The sequence below is a fragment of the Malaclemys terrapin genome, chromosome 9 (assembly GCF_027887155.1).
Source record: "Malaclemys terrapin pileata isolate rMalTer1 chromosome 9, rMalTer1.hap1, whole genome shotgun sequence".
NCBI classification, from domain to species: domain Eukaryota; kingdom Metazoa; phylum Chordata; order Testudines; family Emydidae; genus Malaclemys; species Malaclemys terrapin.
In genome coordinates this window covers 90,025,734-90,048,961 of record NC_071513.1, presented here as the reverse complement: position 1 = coordinate 90,048,961, position 23,228 = coordinate 90,025,734, and the positions used below count along the sequence as shown (strand labels likewise).

Genomic DNA, 23,228 nt, shown 5'->3' with positions numbered 1-23,228 from the left:
CATTCACCTCAGAAGAACTAGCATTTCAGTAGTGCTGTATAGTATGTATTTTATTTGTAAAATGATTTGGGAACAATTGAGCTGAAAGGCGCTATATAATGTGGATTGTCAAAGAACAGGCTTATACTGTAGACCAGAATGTGTGTGTTAGTTACAATCTATAATTCACTTGAACAATGATTATGTAGGAAGTTTAGAGTTATGCAGGTGTTGGGGGGGTGGGGGAAGTGTTTGTTTGTTTTTTATTTTCTTGCAATGGTTAACTTCCATTATAGCACTATCAAGAGTAAAATAGTTTAGTATTTTGTAGGGCTGTCGATTAATTGCAGTTAACTCACGTGATTAACTCAAAAAATTAATCACAGTTTTAATCGCACTATTAAGCAATAGAATACCAATTGACATTTATTAAAAATTTTGGATTTTTTCTACATTTTCATATATATTGTATTCTGTGTTGTAATTAAAATCAAAATGTATATTATTTTTGATTACAAATATTTGCACTGTAAAAATGATAAACAAAAGAAATAGTATTTTTCAATTCACCTCATACAAGCACTGTAGTGCAATCTTTGTCGTGAAAATGAAACTTACAAATGTAGATTTTTTTTTTTTTTGGTTACATAACTGCACTCAAAAACAAAGTAAAACTTCAGCGCCTACAAGTCCACTCAGTCCTACTTCTTGTTCAGCCAATTGCTAAGGCAAGCAAGTTTGTTTACATTGACAGGAGATAATGCTGTTCTCTTCTTATTTACAATGTAACCAGAAAGGGTGAGCAGGCATTTGCATGGCACCTTTGTAGCTGGCATTGCAAGGTATTTACGTATCAGATATGCTAAACATTCATATGCCCCTTCATGCTTCAGCCACCATTCCAGAGGACAAGCTTCCATGCTGATGACGCTCATTTAAAAAAAGAATGATTTAATTAAATTTGTGACTGAACTCTCTGGGGGAGAATTGTAGGTCTCCTGTTCTGTTTTATCCACATTCTGCCATATATTTCACGTTATAGCAGTCTTGGATGATGACTCCAACACATGTTCATTTTAAGAACATTTTCACTGCAGATTTGACAAAATGCAAAGAAGGTACCAATGTGAGATTTCTAAAGATAGCTACAGCACTCCACCCAAGGTTTAAGAATCTGAAGTGCCTTCCAAAATCTGAGAGGGACGAGGTGTGGAGCATGCGTTCAGAAGTCTTAAAAGAGCAACACTCAGATGCAGAAACTGCAGAACCTGAACCACCAAAAAAGAAAATCAACCTTCTGCTGGTGGTATCTGACTCAGTCAATGAAAATGAACATGCATCGGTCCACGTTGCTTTGGATTGTTATCGAGCAGAACCCATCATCAGCATGGACTCATGTCCTTTGGAATGGTAGTGGATGCATGAAGGGGCATATGAATCTTTAGCGCATCTGGCACGTAAATATCTTAGGAAGCCAGCTACGACAGTGCCAGGAGTATCCCTGTTCTCACTTTCCGGTAACATTGTAAATAAGAAGTGGGCAACATTGTCTCCTGCAAATTGTAACTAAACTTGTTTGTCTGAGCGATTGGCTGAAGTAGGACTGAGTGGACTTTGTTTTATTTTTGAATGCAGTTATTTTTTTTGTACATAATTCTACATTTGTAAGTTCTACTTTCATGATAAAGAGATTGCACTACAGTTCTTGTATTAGGTGAATTGAAAAATACTATTCCTTTTTTTTTTTACAGTGCAAAATATTTGTAATAAAAAATAAATATAAAGTGAGCACTGTACACTTTATTCTGTGTTGTAACTGAAATGAATATATTAGAAAATGTAGAAAAGATCCAACAATATTTAAATAAATGGTATTATATTATTGTTTAACAGTGCAATTAATCACAATTAATTTTTTTAAATGCTTGACAGCCCTAGTATTTTGTAATTATGATTTGTTATTTATTGGTATATTGCAGGTTATTCAGCAGGCCTTGCATCGTCCCCCTAGCTCAGCTGCTCAGTATCTTCAGCAGATGTATGCCGCCCAACAGCAGCATTTAATGCTGCAGACTGCCGCTCTACAACAGCAGCACTTAAGCAGTACCCAGTTTCAGAGTCTGGCAGCTGTTCCGCAGGTGAGACTTAAATATGTTGTGATGTTCTGCTTAGGACACCCAGAACTGTGAGCCACCATGTTACCCCTCTGCCTCAGCAAGAGTGAGTTTTGCTGGAGATTAAACTGTGTCTCCGCTCCCTGCCAAAGCAACTTGTCTGCTTCATCAGCAAACTCCTCAAGACTCTGCCAGTGTTAATCTTGCCTTGCAGGTAACAATCAATGAACCCCAGTTCCTCCCTCAGTGTGTGGTCTCTCTCACTGGACACTCACAGAAATTGTTTTCTCCCTCCAAAGAGACAGCATATATATTATTCTGTTAACTTAGCTGAAGACTTGCATTTACTTCAGTATAACGGCACTGAGATGATTCATAGTAAAATTTAAAAAAAGTTTATTAACAAAGAAGAGATTTTAGTGATACTAAGCAAGAGAAGGAGACAGGTATGGTTATATACAAAACAAAACATACTTTCTATTGGCTAAAACTTAATTTTAGCAAGATACAATCTTTGCCTAAGCAGTTTTCTTACTTATATCAGATTACCAGCGTCCCCAGCCTTTCAGATGACGGGACCCAACTTTCACAGGCTGAAAGTGTACTGTATGCTATGTCCCCTAAGTAATGGATAGCTAAAAGGTCTTTTTGCTCCCCTTATGTTACCCAAAGCCCATTGTCTCTGCCTTAAGAGCCAGGAAGGCATCCTGGGTACAGGTTCTGTCCCCTGGTGAGCTCACTAACCTCCTCCTTCCATTTGTTAGTTTGATGGCTTTGTTTACCTTATATGTAAATTTACTTTCATTGTCCTTTGCCTGCAATCAAGATGGTCAGACAGGCAAATCCACATTCCTTTGTTTAGGCTGTCAACTTAGTGTATGCACTGCCTCCCAGGCACATCATAAGCACATATTTCTAGCACACACACAACACTTTGTACACAAACTGTGTGTGTGTGTGTGTGTGTATATATATATATAAAATATATAATCACACAATAATTTTTGGAACCAGCGTGTCATCAGTTTACATATAATACCTTACAAGACACCATTTAGATACGTATTATGACAATAGTGCATAGTGTGTGTGTCCGGCCTGATATGAACTACAGTGTGATGGGCCCTCTGTCAGTTGGCATTGAGGGCTCTCTGGATCACATGTCTAAAACTAATGTTCTAGGATGAAAAACGTAAACCATTACCAAACCTAATAACAGCTTTACTGTGCATGTCTAAATACCTCACAATAATTCATTGTAGTATTTTAATAACTTTATTCTTTTAATTGTCTCTGTGTGGACTGCAAACCCACTTAATATTTTTAGTTTTGTAAGAATCTCAGTAGGCGCTCATCCAATGCTCTGGGTGTCCATTACATATATTAAAATAAACTATACAGATACTTATATAGTACAATAAAGGATTTAATGATGTTAACAGAAAAAATCCAAACTTCTCCAACCCTCAACCCCCCTTCCCAAATATGGGTGGGGGGGAAGGAACATACTACTCCCCAATACAGATAAAATAAAAATAATTAGTGTTTTATATCTTATTTTGGTACTTAATTTTAGTGAATCATGCCAAGGAATATGGGTACATAATAAGTTACAACAAATCTTAGTTGTAATTCTGAAATTGGAAAAGAAAGTACGAGACAATACCATATTCTGTTCCCATTTGCAAAGGCTTTAGCATTAATCATCACAATAAGCCTTATCCAATGGTCATTAAAGTTAATAGAAAGACTTCCATTGTCCTCAGTGGTTATTTGAAAGGGAACGGTATCCAGGTGAGAGAAGTAATTATCATCTTACACATGGAGAGGCTGAGACATGAAGAGTTAAAGACCTCAAGGCTATACAGCTTCATTTTGTCAGACATAGGATTAGGACTCGGGAGTTGATGGATCACAGTCGTGTACCTCTTCCACTGGATCATGCTGATTGCCTGAGACAGTCACATGATCTCAACCTAAAATTGAGATGACTCAGAAGAAGGTAACTGATGTTGCATCCAATAAAGGACTTTGAATTTAAGACAATTAAATATAATCCACACAGGACTTGACCATGTAATCCTTACTCATGTGACTACATATTAAAATTTATGGGGGACGTCTCATGTGAGTAAGCATAGTGGGATTGCATTCTTAATTAGAAAGTGGATCCTGTTTCCTTGATGTTCATATATGTTTTAGGCTGTTTATCCACATTGCAGGTAACCCTCCTCTCACCCCCAAATTCAAAGGTAGCCAACAATAGAGAGACGAATACAATTTTTAAGCAATTGTGACAGGCAGAAGCTGTAAAAATTGAGGGAAACCTTCATTTATTTACATGATCTGCTCCTGAAAAACTTAATTTTGTTTTTGGCCATTAAATGGGTCTCCACAGGATTTAGTTTTAGTATTAAGAACTATATGGCAGAAAAAATCATCCAGAATACAATTACAGAAATGCTTATGCACTTATAATTTATAATGGAAAGGCTGATGTTCTCTACCCCATATTGTGAGAGGTTTTTGTCTTAGCCATAAAAATTTGGTTCCTGCTGCAACCAGGAATGCAAAGCCTTGCTGGAAATAAACTTTTTTCCTCTCAAATTTCAAAATATTTTGACCTTTTAGTGTTTTGGAATTTATCATTTAAAAATGACCAAGTAGTTTTGACAAGTTTCAGAGTAACATTTGGGTGCTAAACAAAAATGAAGGGTGAAACTTGTTTCAGAGTTTATGCCATTCAATTATTGTATTTCAACATCAGTGACCTATCATGTAAGTTTTCAGTGCTGTATGTGGTGGATTAAACACCCAGCTTCATCATTAACACTTTCCTGGTTTCTGTTAGTTTGTGTTCCTCTCAGAGGTACTAAGCCTGCAAAGTTCTGAGTGCCTTCATATTAATGTGAATTGAGGACATTGGGCACCATGCAGTTTAGGGCCAATAGTTTGGATTGCACTATGCTGTAAACGTATCCCTAACTCTACTGGGTAAAATTTATTTATTTTTACTGGTAATTCAGAGAAAGGATAAAACTAGAGGTGGGTTTCTGTTGGCTCATGTAACAATATCAGTGTTATTTAAACATTTTTTATTTCCACTTAGATGACATATTTAACACATGTTCTTGCTATTTAGGCAAGCCTGTCGGGTGGAAGGCAGTGTTCATCCCCTACTGGGAGCGTCACTCAGCAGTCAAGCATGTCACAGACCTCGGTAAGGTTCTGTATCCCATCCTAGCCTTCAATGGCTATAATGCAACTTCTTGTAAAGAAAAAACATTTTTCATGTTTAAAATAAATAAATCTGACTAAAATTATTGCAACATAATGAGAAGTAGGTGCATAATGAGACTGTAGTAGTTAGAGGTAAAAAGATGTAAGTGACACTCCCCTAAAAGGACATCATGTGTTCAACTAGTACCCCAATTAGTCTGTGATTTTCAAAGGAATCCAAGGTAGTTAGTTGCCCAATTACCCTTTGAAAATCTCAACCTTTATCTTAAGAAAATATTAAGTACAATTTCTAGGAAGCACAATTTAACATTAAGTTGCATAATATTTTAGAGTTATTGGCCAAAATTTTCAAACTTGAATATCTAAAATTAGGCAACTAAACCCATATGTGGGTAGATAAAATAAAATTGCTTGATCATCAGAGCTGTCGAGCAAGCTGTGAGTAGTTAGCACCTTAAAAGATCAGGCCAATTTTATTTGTGTGTCTAAATATTTGGGTGTCTAAAGTTAATATTTTTCTTAAAATATTAATTGCTGGCTTGTACCACATTCAGTAAGTATCTATTCATGGTAGCTGTTTAGATTAATCCATTTCCGCAACATTACCTTTTATACTAATTATTGTTTCATATTCTGATTGAGACACAGTGTTAAAGTACCCAATTATTATTTATTAATTACAGGCCACTGTGTAGTGCAGTGGTTTTCAATCTTTTTTCATTTGCGGACCCTTAAAAAAATTTCAAATGGAGGTGTGGACCCATTTGGAAGTCTTAGACAGTCTGCGGACCCGAGGTTGAAAACCACTGTTATATGGTAACCACAACCTTTTGTGGCGCCCTTAGACATAGTCTGTGGACCCCCAGGGGCTGAAAACCACTGGCGTAGTGCAAAAATAGAAGCACTTTGTTTGGCCTCTACAATTACAGATTTTTCAATGCTGTTCCTTTAAAATACCACACCTTATTTGTATGACATACTTTTTTTTGCCGTTATGTTCTCATAAAATAGATGTGTTTAGTAGGGAGCTATTACACAAGTGCTTGTCAGTCTGTTAACTTGCATCTGTTAACTGGAAATGCTGAGGACTGTTTAAAGTAAACATAAGGTTTAATTTTTCAAAATCTCAGAAGCCCACTGTTGCATCAAATTTCTAATTTTGTAACACTAGGTATTGTCATTGTGAATTTAAATTGAGCATTTAGGTATACAAATTGGCCAGTTAAGTATTTCTGGCCATCTCATATCTGGTTTGTGTATGCATTCATGATAACTGTATACAGAAATCAGACAAGCGATTATACATAATTTTGAGATTCTGATTCTTTGAAAGCCAATGCAAGAATAACAAAATTTTAATGTGGCGATGCTGGAAAGTGTAACATCTTCAAAGTCTAAACATCGTAAGTCTCAGGAAGACAGATTTAACTATTTCAATAGGTTCCACTTTTGAATATTGTATAATGGAATAGCTTTGAAAAACTAGATGTGACAGATTAATATGCTTGCAAAATATTTTTATCTTAATGTTTTTCATAGTTGTGAGCTTAATTCTGAGCCGCTAATCTTATTTTTCACTTTGTAGTAATTCACTTTATATTAAACTTAATTTATAGTAATTGGTAGGATTACTAACAATTATAATAGACTACTAAATATTTAGAGAGACCAAGCTTGTCTCTCTAAATATCAAAGCTTTGGAGCAGAGCCCGGAGCTGGAGTGCAGAGCAGTGGAGCTGCGGGTTTTTGCCTGGAGCTGGAGCGGAGCCGGAGCACAGCTCCAAAGCCCTGCTAAATATCCTGGGACTGACACGGCTACAACTACACTTCACACTAAATCTTTGACTTTTAACGTTCTGTGGCCATTTAGCATAAAATAAGTGTAATTCTTTGGATATTACAAACAACTGGCATCATCAGATGAAATCTGTGCTATCTTTTCTTCATTTCATGGTAACTCTGGTAAATTATCCAGAGGAAAATAACCTTTTTATTAATTAGTTTTGTTTCTGTTCAACCATAATAAATTAATTGTTGTCTTCTCCAGTGCATTCATTCTTTAGCTAGAACTTCCATTCACAGCTCACAAAAACAAAACACCTATTGATCCAACAATCACAGATTATCATTCATTAAGAATGCTTACATTAAACCAAACAGTCATTATGGGGAATTATGCATTTTCATGTGAAGAATACAATGCATGGCGTAAATTTTAAATTGGCAATGGTATTTAAGGATTTGTTTGTAATGGCCTTGTCTTCCTCCAAATGACATTCATGCAACCTAAGCCCCACATTTACTTTTTTTTTTATGTACACATTAATCATTAATTATTTAGAACCTGTATTCTGATGAATTATGCCAACACACAATTATTTGAAGTCAGTTATCTTTGACACTGTGTGAAAATGTTGGCTTAAAATTTAATTCCTTATTATCTTCACGAGTTTACAGTTATACCAAAATACTGTGAATTTCTTCATTTGAAAATGTACCTGTCTGAACTCTTCTTTTGTTGTTTATTTCATTTATATAAAAACCATGCACCTCTGTAGTGATATGTAAACAACTCGTTTTCCATCCTAATTTAGACAGGGGCAGCACATGAGTATTAAGGTGTGAGAAAAGGAGTAGATAGTGTTGCAGTGTGGATTATTGATGCCACTGATTTGAATTGGTGCCTTAAACTAGTGACAGACCACACATATTTCTGTATTGTGTACGCTTTAGCTATTTCTGTTTCATGTTCAATGCAAAACTAAAAATAAAACGTATGGTGACAAGTAACTCTTCAATTCATGGATTGAACTGCCCAAGCATGGCTGCATGTAAATTGCATTATTATAATGAAAATGTATAATACTGCCACATTAATATTGCTACTTATAAAAAAAGGTACTGTATGAGCGTTCACACAGTAGCTGACTTATTTTGATGAGAATCTGTAGCAGTCATAGACTTCAGATCAAAATATTGTTGAAGTCTTTACAGCTTGGATGCTACAACTGCCTTGATGTATTTGGTAAGGCTGATTGACTTTAAAACCCAGGATGAAGGGCCATGACCAAAGTAACACTTTTACTTCCTTAGATTAACCTTTCCACCTCTCCTACACCTCCACAATTAATAAGCCGTTCGCAGACCTCCAACACTACTAGCAGCAGTATAACCCAACAGACGATGTTGCTGGGGAGCACTTCTCCTACCCTGAGTGCAAGCCAGGCTCAAATGTACCTCCGAGCACAAATGGTAAGTTTCACAAGTTGCCATGTTCTCAGTTAATTTTTGAAAATTTTACTGTGTTTTTTGGTAAATGGTTCAGGTATCTTTAGCTTCAGGCAGTGTTGGGAATTTGGTAGCTTATTTTTATACATAAATAGTTCTTAGAGCAACATGAGCCACAGAGACAAAGGGACTGCTTAGTCCTTTGAGAGCAGAAAAAAGAAATTCTGCTTTAGAAACAGCTCAATGCTTGGTACATATTGTAATTAATGAGATGACTGAACATTTGTAAAATAGGAAGAGAATATCTGTCCTTGCTTAGTGGATATGTGACAAGATATACTGTAGCTGTCTGTATTCCCCGCAGATTGTTCTAATGTGTTTCTAACATCAGAGTTCACGGGCTCTTGATTAAGCTTTCTCACATTTAACTAAGAATATGCTTTGATGGAGTATTGCCTCTGGAGACTGAGTTGGGTTTATAGATTTCGTTCTGTTAAGATTCATATGGGATTCATTTGATTTTTGAAATTTCTTTTCAGCGTTGTATTTCCATGTTTTTAAACAAAGGGTAATTTTCAAAGTTTGAATAATTCTACAGTAAAAGAAAATGACTGTTGTAAAACCTTAATTATGGAGATTTAAAAAATGTATTGCTGTTCACAGTGCAAACACAGGCTCCTGTCCTGCAATGAGCTTTGCATGGGCAGACCCCTGCCCTTGTGCGGAACCTCACTGAAGGCATTGGGGCTCTGCACAAGTGCACAGATCCATCCAGGTGGTATTCAGTGCTGGTGTGGGGCCATAGATATTTCTATTGTTTGCATACAAGCTATTGCCCAGGTCCTGCAAAGACTTATGCATGTGCTTTGTGCACTGAGTACTCCCCACTGATTTCAGATCTCATTCCACAATCGGGGCTCTTGATATTAGTGGGACTACTCACAGTGCATGAAGTTAAGTACATGCATAAGACTTGCACGATTGGGACCTATAATTATATTCATGAAAAATCCCCTCGTCCCCCTGAGATTTGTTAAACAATATAGATATATGCTGGTAGAGCTTTTTCTTATACTATTAAATTTCCTACATACTTATTGAGAAAGTAGTTAAAACTGTAGATGCAGCAATCTAGTATATGCTACCAGTGTTTTGTGGACACCTGGAAGGAGCTGTCTCCAATTTGCCAAAAAATAAATAAAGGAAGTTTCAAAGAGACTGATGTGTAAAGCTAATGGTGGATACATAATATATTGAATAGGATGGAAAAAGATGCAATATATACATGTGTAACCGGAGTCCCAGGGGAGCCACACTGTAGTTACTCAATTAGGGTGAGCTGCAAAGAATGGGGCAGACAATCCCCAAATCTGGTGGATATTCCAGTATTTACATTTACCAAGCCAGCACAAAACAGCTTCTATAATACCTTACTGGTTACCCAGAAGCTAACAACACAGTTCCCCTAAAGCAACCCAGCCTTAGGTCTCCACCCAGACACCCAAGTCAAATATGATGAGGATTACTGAAAATCTTATCAATCATATAAGAAATTTCTACCAATCCCAAAGGATCGGACACATTACCTCCCGGGTTAATGAATATACCAGATCTTACCCAAATACATACTTACAGCCAATTCTTATTAACTAAACTAAAATTTATTAAAAGAGAGAGTGTATTGGTTAAAAGATCAGTATACATACAGACATGAGTATAGTTCTTCAGTTTCATGGTAGAGATGGTGAGCTTTGTTGTTGCAAAGAGTTCTTTCAGAATTAGTTCACGGGTTATAGTTAGTGACAGACAGGAACTGTCTGTTTACATGGCTAACATCTAACATGCTATAAGTACATACATACCATTGGTATCACCTCCAATTCTTAACAATACAGGTTTGCATTTCAAAGTTCTAGCCTATGTAGCATGGAGTGGCCCTAATTACCATTCATACTTTTCTAACATGTCTCTACAGGTTGACTCTGGGTCATTTAGCTTGTAGAATGTTTAGCCTTTTCTGGCCATGTGTCACACTTTGCATAAGATGTGTTGCAATTATACAACAGTGGTAGCAACAATGATTTGCATGGTCATATTTTAAACAGATAACGTCACAACATGTATCTCTATTAAACTTTTCAGTATGTGTTGTCTAGCTATTGTGAACAGCTAATTTACTCAGGTTTTTTTTTCAGTGCCAGTGAAATTGGTATTTCAACATTTGACACTCAATTAAGTAAATAATGAAATATACTGTAGTGTACAGCAGTAATACAATATCAGCAGTTTTTTTCATTTCAGTTCCCTTTTATATATTTGAGAGCAGCTATTTAGTGAATCTTGGGAGATTCAGATGTGATGTGGAAAGTGCAGAAGATACTCTGATGCCATATGACTTTCATGTCTCTTTAGTTATGATACAGTTCTCTTTATAATGTAAAATAGTATTTGTTTATTTAAGACCTGTAAGAGAGTGCAGTCTCCAAGCACACCCTCGTGCAGCATGGCATGCCACTGCAGTCCCCTACCTCAGTTTCTGGATATAATTAATTTACACTCCAAAGTCTTTGGGAACAATATTCTCACTCTTTTGGGTTCTAATTTATTAAACATAACCCAGCTCTCAAAAGAGCTGCCTTTTCATCCAACCCTAGGTTCAGGGCCCCAAAATCCTCCTTTCTGGGACTGTGTGCTTCAAGTGCTGGCCTCCTCCATCCGCAAACTCACCTGTTTAGTTCAGCGCTTTTCACAACCTTCCTTGTAGGACTGTGTCCTTTAAATCCTCCCTTCAGCAAGCTCTCCCTGACTGGGCTTGGAACCTTGTTTTTGAGTCATCCATCCCTATCATATGACTGCTCCCTTGACCTTTCCCATGTGGGTCTAATTATCCTAAACACCTGGGTGGAGAGCCCTGCTCCTCCCCCTCTACAAGGCTCATGGTCCTGGGCCTTCCTGCTACCATAGAGAGCAATGACCTGGGTTTTCCTATCCCTGCCCCCTTCAGACACTAATTATTCTGAGATTATCCTCCTCTGACCCAGTGGTTGTTTGGGTTTCCTTCAGCCTTCCTCTGCCATCCCTAGACACATGGAATGGGGTGACTGGTCTCTCATGTTACTTCCTTTGGCCTTAAAGGGCCAGGACTCTGTTACAGGGCCCAATCTTGAAGACTTTTTCCTGAATCATAACCTCAGGTTTGGGCCCTTATATTTTTATTGTTTATATTTATGAAACCTTGATTGTTGAATTAACAGACATGTAGTCTGCTTGGTTCAGAGTGGTTCTCCTCCTCAACCTCTTTGGCTATCTTTTTAAAAGCATTCTTTCTTGCCTTTTGCAAGTGTAATTCTTCTGAGGTGAGGAACACATGTATCAAGTCTAGTCTTACTCCTACAAATTATTCTGTCGCTCTGTGGGATGAACTGAAATATTTTTAAAGTAATGTTGACAATATGTCACACTAAAACCCCGCCACCATTAGAACTAGTTGGCAATCTCAGCACCTGGATATAGGGAGGATTGAATGGACAGAGTCTGAACTGTCCCTAAAGGAAGTCCTTGCAGGTCATGACAGACACATTGGTGGTGTTTTGTGGGGAAGCTTACATTGGTGTTACCTGTATGGTATATGTTATCTTAATGAACAGAGGATTTCAGTCTCTAGCTGTGACCGTTTTTTCACAAAACACTCAATTTGTATACTTGAAAAAAAAAAGTCACTTATTTGTGTTACTAAATATGATATTCTCTAATTTGAAAATTCATTTTGAGGCAGTGTAGTCCAGTTGTCTGAGCAGACTATTGGGAGTCAAGAGATGTCAGGTTTTGTTGCTGCTTCATTCCATATCTTTATCTGACTCTGGTTGCTTGACTTTATGCCTCTGTTCACCCCCCTCCTCTGCTCTGTAAAATGGAAGTAAGATTAAGTAAGCCTGTTTTGAGACACTTGGATGGAAGGCAACATCAGTGCGGAAGTATTATTATCCTTAAAATGCAGAACACATTTTGTAAATTACTACTTATGTTTATATAATGTATATTGTTTGAGATCCCACAAACATTTGCTTTAAAAAAAAAATAAAGTGGAGTTAAAGGCAACAAGAATTTAAATTAGAATTCATGCATCCCTATGTAACATTTTCCTCCCTACTATAAATTTCAAGGTTTTACTGTTACCTGACTACTTTCTTTTATCTGTGAATTGTGTTTTCTTCAGTTTTCTTTTTCTGTCTTCCCAGCTGATTTTTACTCCTGCTACCACTGTGGCTGCTGTCCAGTCTGACATTCCTGTTGTCTCATCATCTTCCTCCTCTTCCTGTCAGTCTGCAGCTACTCAGGTGAGGTTGCCTGGATTTATTGTATATCCACTTCACTGAGCTAGAGCTCTAAGTGAAATATCAATGTGCATATGTTTTCTGTGTTTATATTGTAATAGTATCTATAAGTCCTTAATGTGCTCTTTTAATGTCATAACATAATACATTGAATATTTGGCTTTCAAGATGTTACCTGACCTAGTAATAGTTATTTTGTAGGTTACATTGTTTGTCTTGCTTTCCTGTGCAGCAGATGCATTCCTTTAAAGATCAAGACCTTACTGTTTGCTTCTCATGTTGTTTACATTTATGACAGTTCTTCACATAGTTTCATTGTATCATTCAATAACTTCTGACCTAATTTAAAAAAAAAAGTAATTTAATAGAAAGGATTATTACATCTTACAAATTTTAATTTACATATTGGCATGTGTTACTATTGTTCAATGTGTATGAAACCACAGAGAATTGAAAAGTGTCAGGATTTTCAGTAATGTCAGTATGTTAATAGAACCTGGATCTATTTGGACCATCCTTTCAGATCCCAGCATTCAGCCTCAGTACCCTCTCCTTGTTTGATCAAGGTTGATGAGTTAATGGCAGAGCTGATTGAAACTAATCTTGGATAAGATGGAGGTATTACTAACAGGTTGGAGAAAATGTCCAGAAGATCTTGCTTGCATGGTGGTAGATTTATTGTTTGGGCTATTCTGTTTGGGGGTGGCTAGATGTAATTTTACCATACAATGAACATAAAAATTCAGGTTTCAACAATAGTCAAGAAAGGCTTATTTTCAATTGCAGAATATTCTGATGTTGCATTGGACTTGCCACAATGATCTTTTCAGACTCTCAAAAACCCCCCACAACCCACACTCAGAATACAATGGTAAAGAATGTGGAAGCACAGCTACTCAAAGGCTTTTGTCCTTGGGGATATGCAACACTCTCATTCTATGCATTGTGTGCAATTCAAACTCATTAAAGGTTGAAAAAAATTTGTATAAACCTATTGCACACAAAATTATGTGAGAAGAACATTGAGTCAATCACCCAAAGGTTAGCAAATGCCACAATTTAAGGTTACTTGTTGCCTGTGTAACTTTAATTCAGCCCTCTTATGTGTATGCATTATAATAGTCTTTAATTACATGACCACATTCTATTTTTCCATAGGACTTCTGCATCATTCAGTCCACAGAGTGGATAGTACTCACTTAATGAGCAGCTATGCAATATTTTATTTTCTGCTCATTGTTCAATGTGTAGCCTGTGTGCTATTTACTGTACAGTACTCAAGCCCTGAAAATGATTATTTTACTATAACAGGGTCACCACTCACCTCACACAAGTGCCCCCCTGGTCAAGTGCATGCACGTGCAGTCTCTCAGTTTGTGGAATGGGGTGGCACCCAGATCTTGTGAGTGCTTCCTGTCCTTGGTCAATGGTTTCTTAGATAGGTCTTCAATGACTCAGCACTGTGGCTGAGTCACACGCACTGTCTGTAGGTGCAACAGAACAACCCCCTTCCAGAGTATACAGTCGTTGCCTTCTCCTGGCCCTGGTATGGGGCCATACCCCCTGGGCTTCTTCCTTGGAAACTGTCTTCCTGCAGCCCTCCCTAGGCTCAGTCCTGGCTCAATCCCCACAACCAGCCAGGAGTCCCTTCTTAGCTCCCCTGGTCCCTGCCTGCACTGAGCTGTCCATGGTTCTGATGCTCTTTCAGCAGCCAGGAACCTGGTCTTCTCTCTTCCAGCTCCTGGAGCAACTGACTGCCTTTGGGTACGTCTTCACTACCCACCAGATCGGCGGGTAGTAATCAATCTAGCGGGGATCGATATAGCGCGTCTCCGCGCTATATCGAGCCCCGAACACGCTCCCCGTCAACTCTGGAACTCCACCAGAGCGAGCAGCGGTAGCGCAGTCGACGGGGGAGCCACAGCCGTCGATCCTGCACCGTAATTCGATCTAAGATACTTCGACTTCAGCTACGCTATTCGCGTAGCTGAAGTTGCGTATCTTAGATCGATTTCCCCCCTCCCCCCCCGTGTAGGCCAACCCTTTGTCTCTGCAGCTCCTTTTTATGTGGCCCTCCTGGCCCCTGATTGGCCACTCTTGCAGCCCCTCTGATTGGCTGCTTCCCCTGCAGCCATTCCAGGCCACTTGGAGGAGTTTTCTTTTGCTCCTCTCTGGGGTGAGGTGTGGCAGGTGAAAGGTGGATGGATGAAAGCAGTAGATATATCTTGATTTTTAGTGATGCTTTTGACACAGTCACACATGACATTCTTATAAGTAAACTAAGGAAATGTGGTCTAGATTAAGCTACTATAAAGTGGATGCAAAACTGGTTCAGAGACCATATTCAAAGTTATCAGTGGTTTGCTGTCAAATTGAGGGGACATATCTAATGGTGTTCTGCAGGGGTCAGTCCTGAGTGTGGTACTGTTCAACATTTTTATTAATGACTTGGATAACAGAGTGGAGAGTGTGTTTATAAAATTTGCAGATGACACCAAGCAGTGAGTGCTTGCTAGCACTTTGAAGGACAGGATTAGAATTCAAAATGACCTTGAGAAATTAGAGAGTTGGTCTGAAATCAACAAAATGAAATTGAATAAAGACAAGTGCAAAGTACTACACTTAAGAAAAAAATCAAATGCACTATTACAAAATGAGGAATAACTGGCTAGGCAGTAATACTGCTGAAAAGGATCTGGAGTTATAGAGGATCACAATTTGACTACGATTCAGATATGTGCTGCACTTGTGAAAAAGGCTAATATCATTTTGGGGTGTATTAACAGAAGTGTTGTATGTAAGACATGAGAGATAAATGTCCCACTCTACTCAGCACTGGTGAGGACTTAGCTGGAGTACTGTGTCCAGTTCTGGATGCCACACTTTAAGAAAGATATGGACAAACTGAGAGTCCAGAAGAGAGTCACAAAAATGATAGAAAGCTTAGAAACCTGACCTATGAAGAATGGGTAAAAAATCTGGGCATGTTTAGTCTTGAGAAAAGAAGATTGTGGGGGAAGACCTGATAAGTCTTCAAATATGTTAAGGCTGGACAAGAGGTATTTGGCTTAATCTGCAGCAAAGGAGATTTAGGTTACATGTTTGGAAAAACCTAACTATTAGGATAGTTAAGCACTGGAATAGGTTTCCAAAGGAGGTTGCGATGTCCCCCATCACTGGAGGTTTTTAAAACAGATTAGTCAAACACCTGTCAGGAATGGTGTAGGTTTACTTGGTCCTTCCTCAGCACAGGGAACAGAACTAGGTGACCTCTCAAGCTGCTATCCAGCCCTACATTTCTGTGAAAAATGTCCACTTCTTCTGGGTGCCTGTTGGTAATTTTCAGAATGCTTAGCATTATAATAAGGCTTGGAAGGATTAGATTTTTATTGGTAAATGTCAATTTCACTGTACACACAAACCAACAAAAATATAAATATTGGTAATTGGAATTTGCAGATAACCAAAATAAGAAAAATGCTGCTTGAGAACTTATTAGAGCAGTGGTTCTCAAACTTTTGTACTGGTGACCCCTTTCACGTAGCAAGCCTCTGAGTGAAACCCCCCCTTATAAATTAAAAACACTTTTTAATATATTTAACACCATTATAAATGCTGGATGCAAAGCGGGGCTTGGAGTGGCGGCTGACAGCTCACGACCTCCCCCATGTAATAACCTCGCAACCCCCAGTTTGAGAACCCCTGTATTAAAGTGTGATTTAAGGGTATTTACGTTGTACATTTTGACATACGATGCTGAAAATTTATGTTTTAATGATTATGTAGCTTTAACTTTTTGAATTTCAACATCTACTGACATTAAATAATTATCTGATTCGCCCTATAATTTCCTCAACTGTGATTTGACTGGCATCACATAGGAATTCTGTGGTAGAGGTAGGGATCAACATTATTTCTGTAGGGCAGCATTCAGCTGTCTTAATCGTGAGACCATCCTTTCTCTTCCTGCACTTCCCTGTCTCATTCACTACGCACCTTCCTACTTTTGCAACAAATGTCTGTAGGATGCCTGTCTCAACAGTCTCCTTCACTTCACAACTCTGCTCCATCCCCAGAGCAGGCCCATTCTGTGTACTGAATGAGTCCTTTGGAAAAAATAGTATGTGCTCAAGTAATTAAAGACTCTCAGAATGCATGTGCACAAGGGGGCTGAATTAAGGTTGCACAGGCAACCTTAATACTGGCATTTTTTAACTTGAGAGCTTGATTTTGCAATCTTAATGTTCTTTTAATGTAGTTTGTGCGTGTAATTTCCTAGTTTAAAAAAAAAAAAACAGACTGGAAAAAAATTCTATCATTTTGGCATCATATTGACGCCCACACTGGTGGTCAGCAGGGATGGAACTTTTAGATTCACCACACAAACCTCTGCCAGTTAAGCTAAGGAGTAACTGGTAGAGGATGACAACCTATTACAGCTATGTGGAGCAGCACTAGAAGGGGAAGGAGTTAGCTGGTGGGTTTCATAGATATTTACTGACAGCTCTGGATGGGAATGTTCCCCAGTGGGCACAGACTCTGATCCCCTCCTCACTGGGACCCCTTCTGCCCCATCCTCTCTAAACTCTCGCTGTTTCAGTCTTGTCTCTTCCTGCCCCCTTGGCTCCTTGTCCCAGTCTCATTTTCATCACCTAGCCAATCCCAAACTCCACTCCTCAGGCTTCTCATCCCATTCCTACTCTTACACTCCCAGTTTCCATTCCACCTTCCCAGCCCCACATGTGATCTGTTTCTCTCCCCCACTCTAGTCTCACGTGCACCCCCTGCCCACATTCCCCATTCCCACTGGGTCCTAGTCCCATTCTCCCTCCCTGGGCTCCTGATTCAGTCTGAATGCCTTCCGACAGCTCCTTGTCCAGCCATTCCCAGTTCTTTCCCCACCATTCTGTCTCCTTGTGAGATCTGTCTTCATCTCCTTCCCCCACCTTTCTCATTGTGTCCCAGTTTCTGTCCCCCCACCCCTAGTCTCCTTATTCCAGCCTCTTCCCTCAGTCCTCCTGCAGGTCTGGCCCTTGTCCCCAACCTGCGTGGACCCAGCAGGTGAGTCAGTGACAGTGCAGGAAAGACAGTCTCCCTGCTTTCAGCTCAGGTGCTCGGATCTGGACCTAGCATAACCCGCAGCAGTCTGGAGCTATAACTGCAGCATAATTACAACTCAGCCTTGGGCTGGAGTATGCCCAGTGTCTATGGTATCTTTGGGGAATTTAGCTGCTAAAAGCTAAGCCGTGTCAGCTGAGCATGTGTAAACTGTAATTTTTTCCCCTGGAGGCTTATAAATTGGTCACATTTGGGCACAAGGCACAACCCTGAAACAAAGTCCACTCTCCAGCCAAATTTCATGTATCTGCTCCAAAGCATAGAGAGACTAGAGTTTTTCCAAGAAAAAGTTGCCAGAATTTTTTAACTTGGGCAAAACAATATATTTTCCCCTACACTTGCTTTCAGAAGTAGCTGAACCATTTTGGCTAAAATTTTCCAAAACAACAAAAAAAAAGTCAGAGGTAGACATCTGGCATCGAAAAATTTAGCTCAAACTGTTTAAAGTCTGACAAAGTTATATGCAACTCAAAATAAGGTATTTATAATGCAAGTGTTGGGCAACCTTAATAATAGATGGTGCTACCACCTGTGCCTATAATAATCCAAGTTAAACATTAAAATGCAACATTGAAGCATCTCTACATAATGTTATTCTGAATCCTTTTTTTAAAGGATACCACATTTATCTTAATATTTTGTCATAAAGAAACAACAAAATTGGAGTAATTTGTAAACTACCACAGTAAATGTGGAAAGTTATTCTCTGTCCAAAAGATTTGGAAGAAGGGAGGCCATTGCTATAAATGCTTGGAAACGTGATATGTTTGTAAAGAAAACCCTCAATGAACTTATTTTCTTTGTGATCAGTTTTCAGATGCACAATAGTTCTTTATCTCTCCTTATTTTTCCTGAAATCCTGGAATTATAGGACTGAAAAATACCTGGAGATCCTAAATTCCGGGATTATGCTCCCTAATATTTTCTCTGTGATAGCCTGTTGTCTCTGGCATGGGGAATGTTTCCTTCGATAATCATGTATGGTATATAGTATCATGACAAGCAGAGAGACTGGGGTTAATAGTCCCTATCTCTCTTTTCAGTTTGGTGCAAATGTCAGTATTGCTTTTAAGGGACAATGCCAACTTGAAATCAATTAATTGTTTAGGGGAAAAGAAAGTTAAAAGTAATGTTAGGGATTACATTTGTCTTTGTGCCACCCTGGTTTGAGATTTTACAATTACATTGTATCTGAACAAATGGGGAACTGGCTATAGTGAAACTTCATTTGACAGCCATTTTTGTACAGTTAAAGTAAATAAATAGGAAAAAATCTCTAAATTTTCAGTTATTGTAATATTACATATATATTTTAAAGATACATGTATGCTTTTTATTTTTAAGTTAACTGTGCCCCTCCAAGTACGGGGCTTGAAAAATCTACTCACTCTGGGCAAGAAGGAGCCATCAACCTCTGCAGAATATACATTTTTATTTTAAAATTTCCAACCTTTTTAGCCTTTCTGGTTGTGGAAAAAAACCTTTCAAATATGAACAGAGCATAAACTAATGTTGCTTCATCTTTTTGCAAAGAGCTGGATCTGGTGCTTCTGCTGCTGTTGGTAATTTTGCCAAACAGCAGCAGTGTGAAATTAACAAGACTCTCCTCATTTTTACTGCTACTGTTCTGAACCCTGTGGATAGCAGAACTGACAAGAATTGTGTTAATTCCGTGCTACAGCTGTTTTAGAAGGCTCTAAGCAGGAGCAGAGGCAAACTCACTGGGGAGGACACAAAAACGTGACTGGGAAGTAGCTACAGGAACACAGATCTCTTCAATCCCACCCTCTATTCTCTGCAGCATCCAGCAAGTTCTGAGGAGGGAGAAGAGACAGAAAGCTCCTTCCAGCAACTAATGGAGGATGGAGATAAGTTTTTATCTGACACCTGCTAGTTTGAGGATGATATGAAAGACAAACCTGTGAGCAGAGCCCTAGTCGAAACTCCAGCACCCTTCCTGCTTATGGCAGGGGAGCTAGATTTCTCATTAGGGCATTGCCCCTGCATCTTGCTGGTGGATACCTTCCTCACCTTATCTATCATATCTACCTTTGTTCCAGTACTGTCCTCAGGCTAGTAGGTGTGTGGCAGTTTTTAAATGTCTGATGAAGTGCTTAATAAATAATTAATGGCAATAGGGATGGTATTTTTTTTTTTATTGATGATATTGCCCAGCTAGTGTGTAACAACCCGAGGAATTCAATGCAGTGTTGTCTCAGGAAAATCAGTTGTATTGTTCTTGTTATTCCAGCGGGGAGTTAAGATGGGCATTTAGCTGGGCTGAAGTAACATGAGAGGGAGGAGCTGGCACTTGTTCACAGGTTAGCAAGCAGCCAGTCCATCAATCCATAACGAGACACATTTCCCACAGCGGCATCAATCTGTTGTTTTTCAAAGTACCTCATTACCTCTTGGATAATATCGCCCACGCTGCAGCCCTTCTTTGCTGCTTTTTCAGCCAACAGAGGAAGCTTTTTCAAATTCCCTTCCTCTTCATTCATGAATGACAGATTGGGCACATTAAAGTGGGAAGCAGCCATCCACTGGAGGATAGCCTGGAGCTCCTTGTTCTGTGTGCTGCTGTTGGCATTCTGGTTGTTCACTATCACTTCAGAACCGGATGATAAATCTGATAGCTGTTTTCCACTTGACTTCACTTGTGAAGCTTCCCTTGACCCTTCCTTATCAAAAGCTGTGGATTTGTTTCTTGAGAATGAGGCACCAGATGCATTTTGCTCATCTGATAGGTCACCTATCGCTAAATCAGAATTGTTGCATTTAGTCATGAATAAACACAAGTTCATCACAGATTCCACCAGTTGGTCAATAAATTTTTTGTTTACTTGATCCATGTTGTCAAACTGATCTATTGTTGAATTGGGCTGTGTAGATAAGGCCTTTTTGCTGGACTCACTATCAGTAGTGGCAACCTGTTTAAAACTCTTGTTTGTCTCACTGGAATTGTCATCTATATTGAAACCAGCCTCACGTAAAACCTTCTGGATGATTGATAAGAGGATACTTGATATATCACCCTTCTGGGAGTTGAGCTCTTGGGGAAAATTCCTTGACCCAGCAGTCATTGCAAGAGACTTGGAGCTTTGGCTTTTCCCAGCCTTTTCAAAATGAGATTCACGAGAAACAAACCCAAGTGAAGAAGTGCCCGAATCATGAGCGATTGAATCTCTGCCACTGTTTGTCTGTTGGATTAAGTGCTGTTGTATCAACATTAATGCTGTCACAGTGAGGTCTTTTGCTAGTGACTCTATTGAGGTGCTGACCTTTTCTGGCTTTTTTTCTTGACTCCCTCTTACCTTTTCTGGAACTTTGCTTGCCGTTTGTTTGGAATGCAACATGGTTAGTCCCTCCTTAATTATGTGCTCACTTACTTTCTCAGCACAGGTAAACATTTTTGGCTTTGCTTTTTCCTTATCCTTCTTTTGTGTTTTCAGTGTTGCAAACTGCATGCTTTGAGATTTTGAATCTGATGGGAAGGCTGTTTTCAGTATGGTATACGCTAGACTGTGAGACTTGGACTGTCCCTTATCGTTTTGCTCTGCTACAAGGACATTATACAGCCGTCTTACCATTACTTCCAAAATTTCAATAGATTTCTGGCTTCCCATGTTATATAGATTCTTCTTCACTGTGGAAGCAAAGTCAGAGTCTGTCATGAGCACCCCTGTGACATTATGCAAATTTTTCATAGTTGAGTCTATCAAGTCTGATATGACGTCTTTGGTGTGTTTGAGGATTACTCTCTTCAAAACTACACAAGCTGGGAGTGTCTTACCATCCTTCCTTTGGACTTTCATGGTCTTCATAAATGAGAACATCATGTCTGAAGCAACCTGATTTGCATAAACCATTAACCCCTTGCTCACAGAAGTACCAGAATCATCCTGCCCAGATTGTTTTGCTTGCTGACACATTTGTTTATCTCCAGAGTCTTCCCCCTGTCTACAGCCACTTTGATTAGACATCTCACCATAGAAGAGTGATGTTCTCTTAGAACCTGGAGTATCTTCCTTCTTGGTAGTCTTTTCTTGAGATGGCCTGGGGGATGGTAGTTTACTCTGGGGTTTCTGTGTGCTTGCTGCAGTGCATTCATTCACTGTTTGTGATGCAGTTTTGTTCACAGAACCACGGGAATTGTTACTTTTCCCTTCAACAGCAGAGTCATGAATTTCCTGGTGTATACACTTACTGGCAGCACCTTCCAATTTATCTGTGATCTCTTTACGTGCCATTTGAAAAACCAAAGAGCAGAGCTTATTTACATAGCATGAAATATTATCTGGATCTCTTCTTCCCTTTTGGGCACCAGCAGACTTTAAAGATGTGTCGCTTTTCTGGGACAACGATGAATCAATGAAAGTGTTGCTATCTTTGTGTTTCTGAGGGGCATCTGAAGGGGTCAGTGCATGCTGGAGTCCATTTGCATATTTCTGAAGGTCATCGTTGAGCCAGCTCACAACACTGAGTTCATCGGTTGAACCTTGTTTGAAAAGACATACTGCTCCTTTAGTTTTAGAATGATCATGCTTCTCATTGTCCTTTATTACAATGACTTCTTTTTCCTCCAGATTCCCCAGATCAAGTTCATTTGAAGGTTCAGAGATGCTACTGGACTGGCTAGCGGCTTTCTTTGCTTTTGAATCTTTGTCCTTTACGTTCAGGCTGGAAATGTCTACAAAACAGATCACTTTCCGGTCCTGGTCCTTCTGTTCATCAGGGTTGTAGAGATCTACTTTACACACACCTGCTTGGCTATGTAACCAGTCAACTTCCTGAGACATCTTTACAGGTTAAAAATGGAACTGTAACCAGTGTTCTTGTGTTAGATGAGCTGTTATGATGACCCTGCCAGACTCGAGATGTTGCCTCCTCTCTCAACTTTCCATGATCTTCTACTGCCAGATGGTATCTTCACCTTTGTTAACACATCGTTTCTATAGTAGTGGTGACATCATAAAGAAGAGATTTTTACCAACAACTAGTGGTGTGTTTCCAATTATTTAACAAGGAGCTGCTATAATTTTTATTTCCTTTTTAGCTTGTGAGAAGTCTGTCCTGCGTTGTGGGGAAGTTGGATTTAGATACAGGAGGTGCAAGAGAAGAGGGTGGTCTATTTCATCATATAAACAGAAGCACTTCTCATAACCATAACCAAGGAAGAAGGCAACACGACTTGACAAAAAAAGCATTAAGCTGC

General features: G+C 39.0%; 2 protein-coding genes across 4 annotated transcripts in view; one reads left to right on the top strand and one right to left on the bottom strand.

Annotated features, from left to right (window-relative positions):
* The window catches only part of PHC3 (polyhomeotic homolog 3), a 96,104-nt gene that overhangs the window by 4,420 nt on the left and 68,456 nt on the right, over window positions 1-23,228 (top strand). For 2 of the 3 annotated variants that reach the window (XM_054039586.1, XM_054039587.1), the window contains exons 3-6: window positions 1,959-2,117; window positions 5,236-5,313; window positions 8,427-8,585; window positions 12,800-12,898. In XM_054039586.1, the coding sequence (XP_053895561.1) occupies window positions 1,959-2,117; window positions 5,236-5,313; window positions 8,427-8,585; window positions 12,800-12,898 (495 nt within the window). The remainder of the gene's footprint in view (window positions 1-1,958; window positions 2,118-5,235; window positions 5,314-8,426; window positions 8,586-12,799; window positions 12,899-23,228) is intronic. The other variant, XM_054039588.1, reaches the window with a different exon arrangement.
* On the bottom strand, window positions 20,329-22,981 carry LOC128843072 (A-kinase anchor protein 4-like). The gene has a single exon (XM_054039589.1). The coding sequence runs from the start codon at window positions 22,810-22,812 to the stop codon at window positions 20,329-20,331; it is 2,484 nt and encodes an 827-aa protein (XP_053895564.1). The 5' UTR covers window positions 22,813-22,981.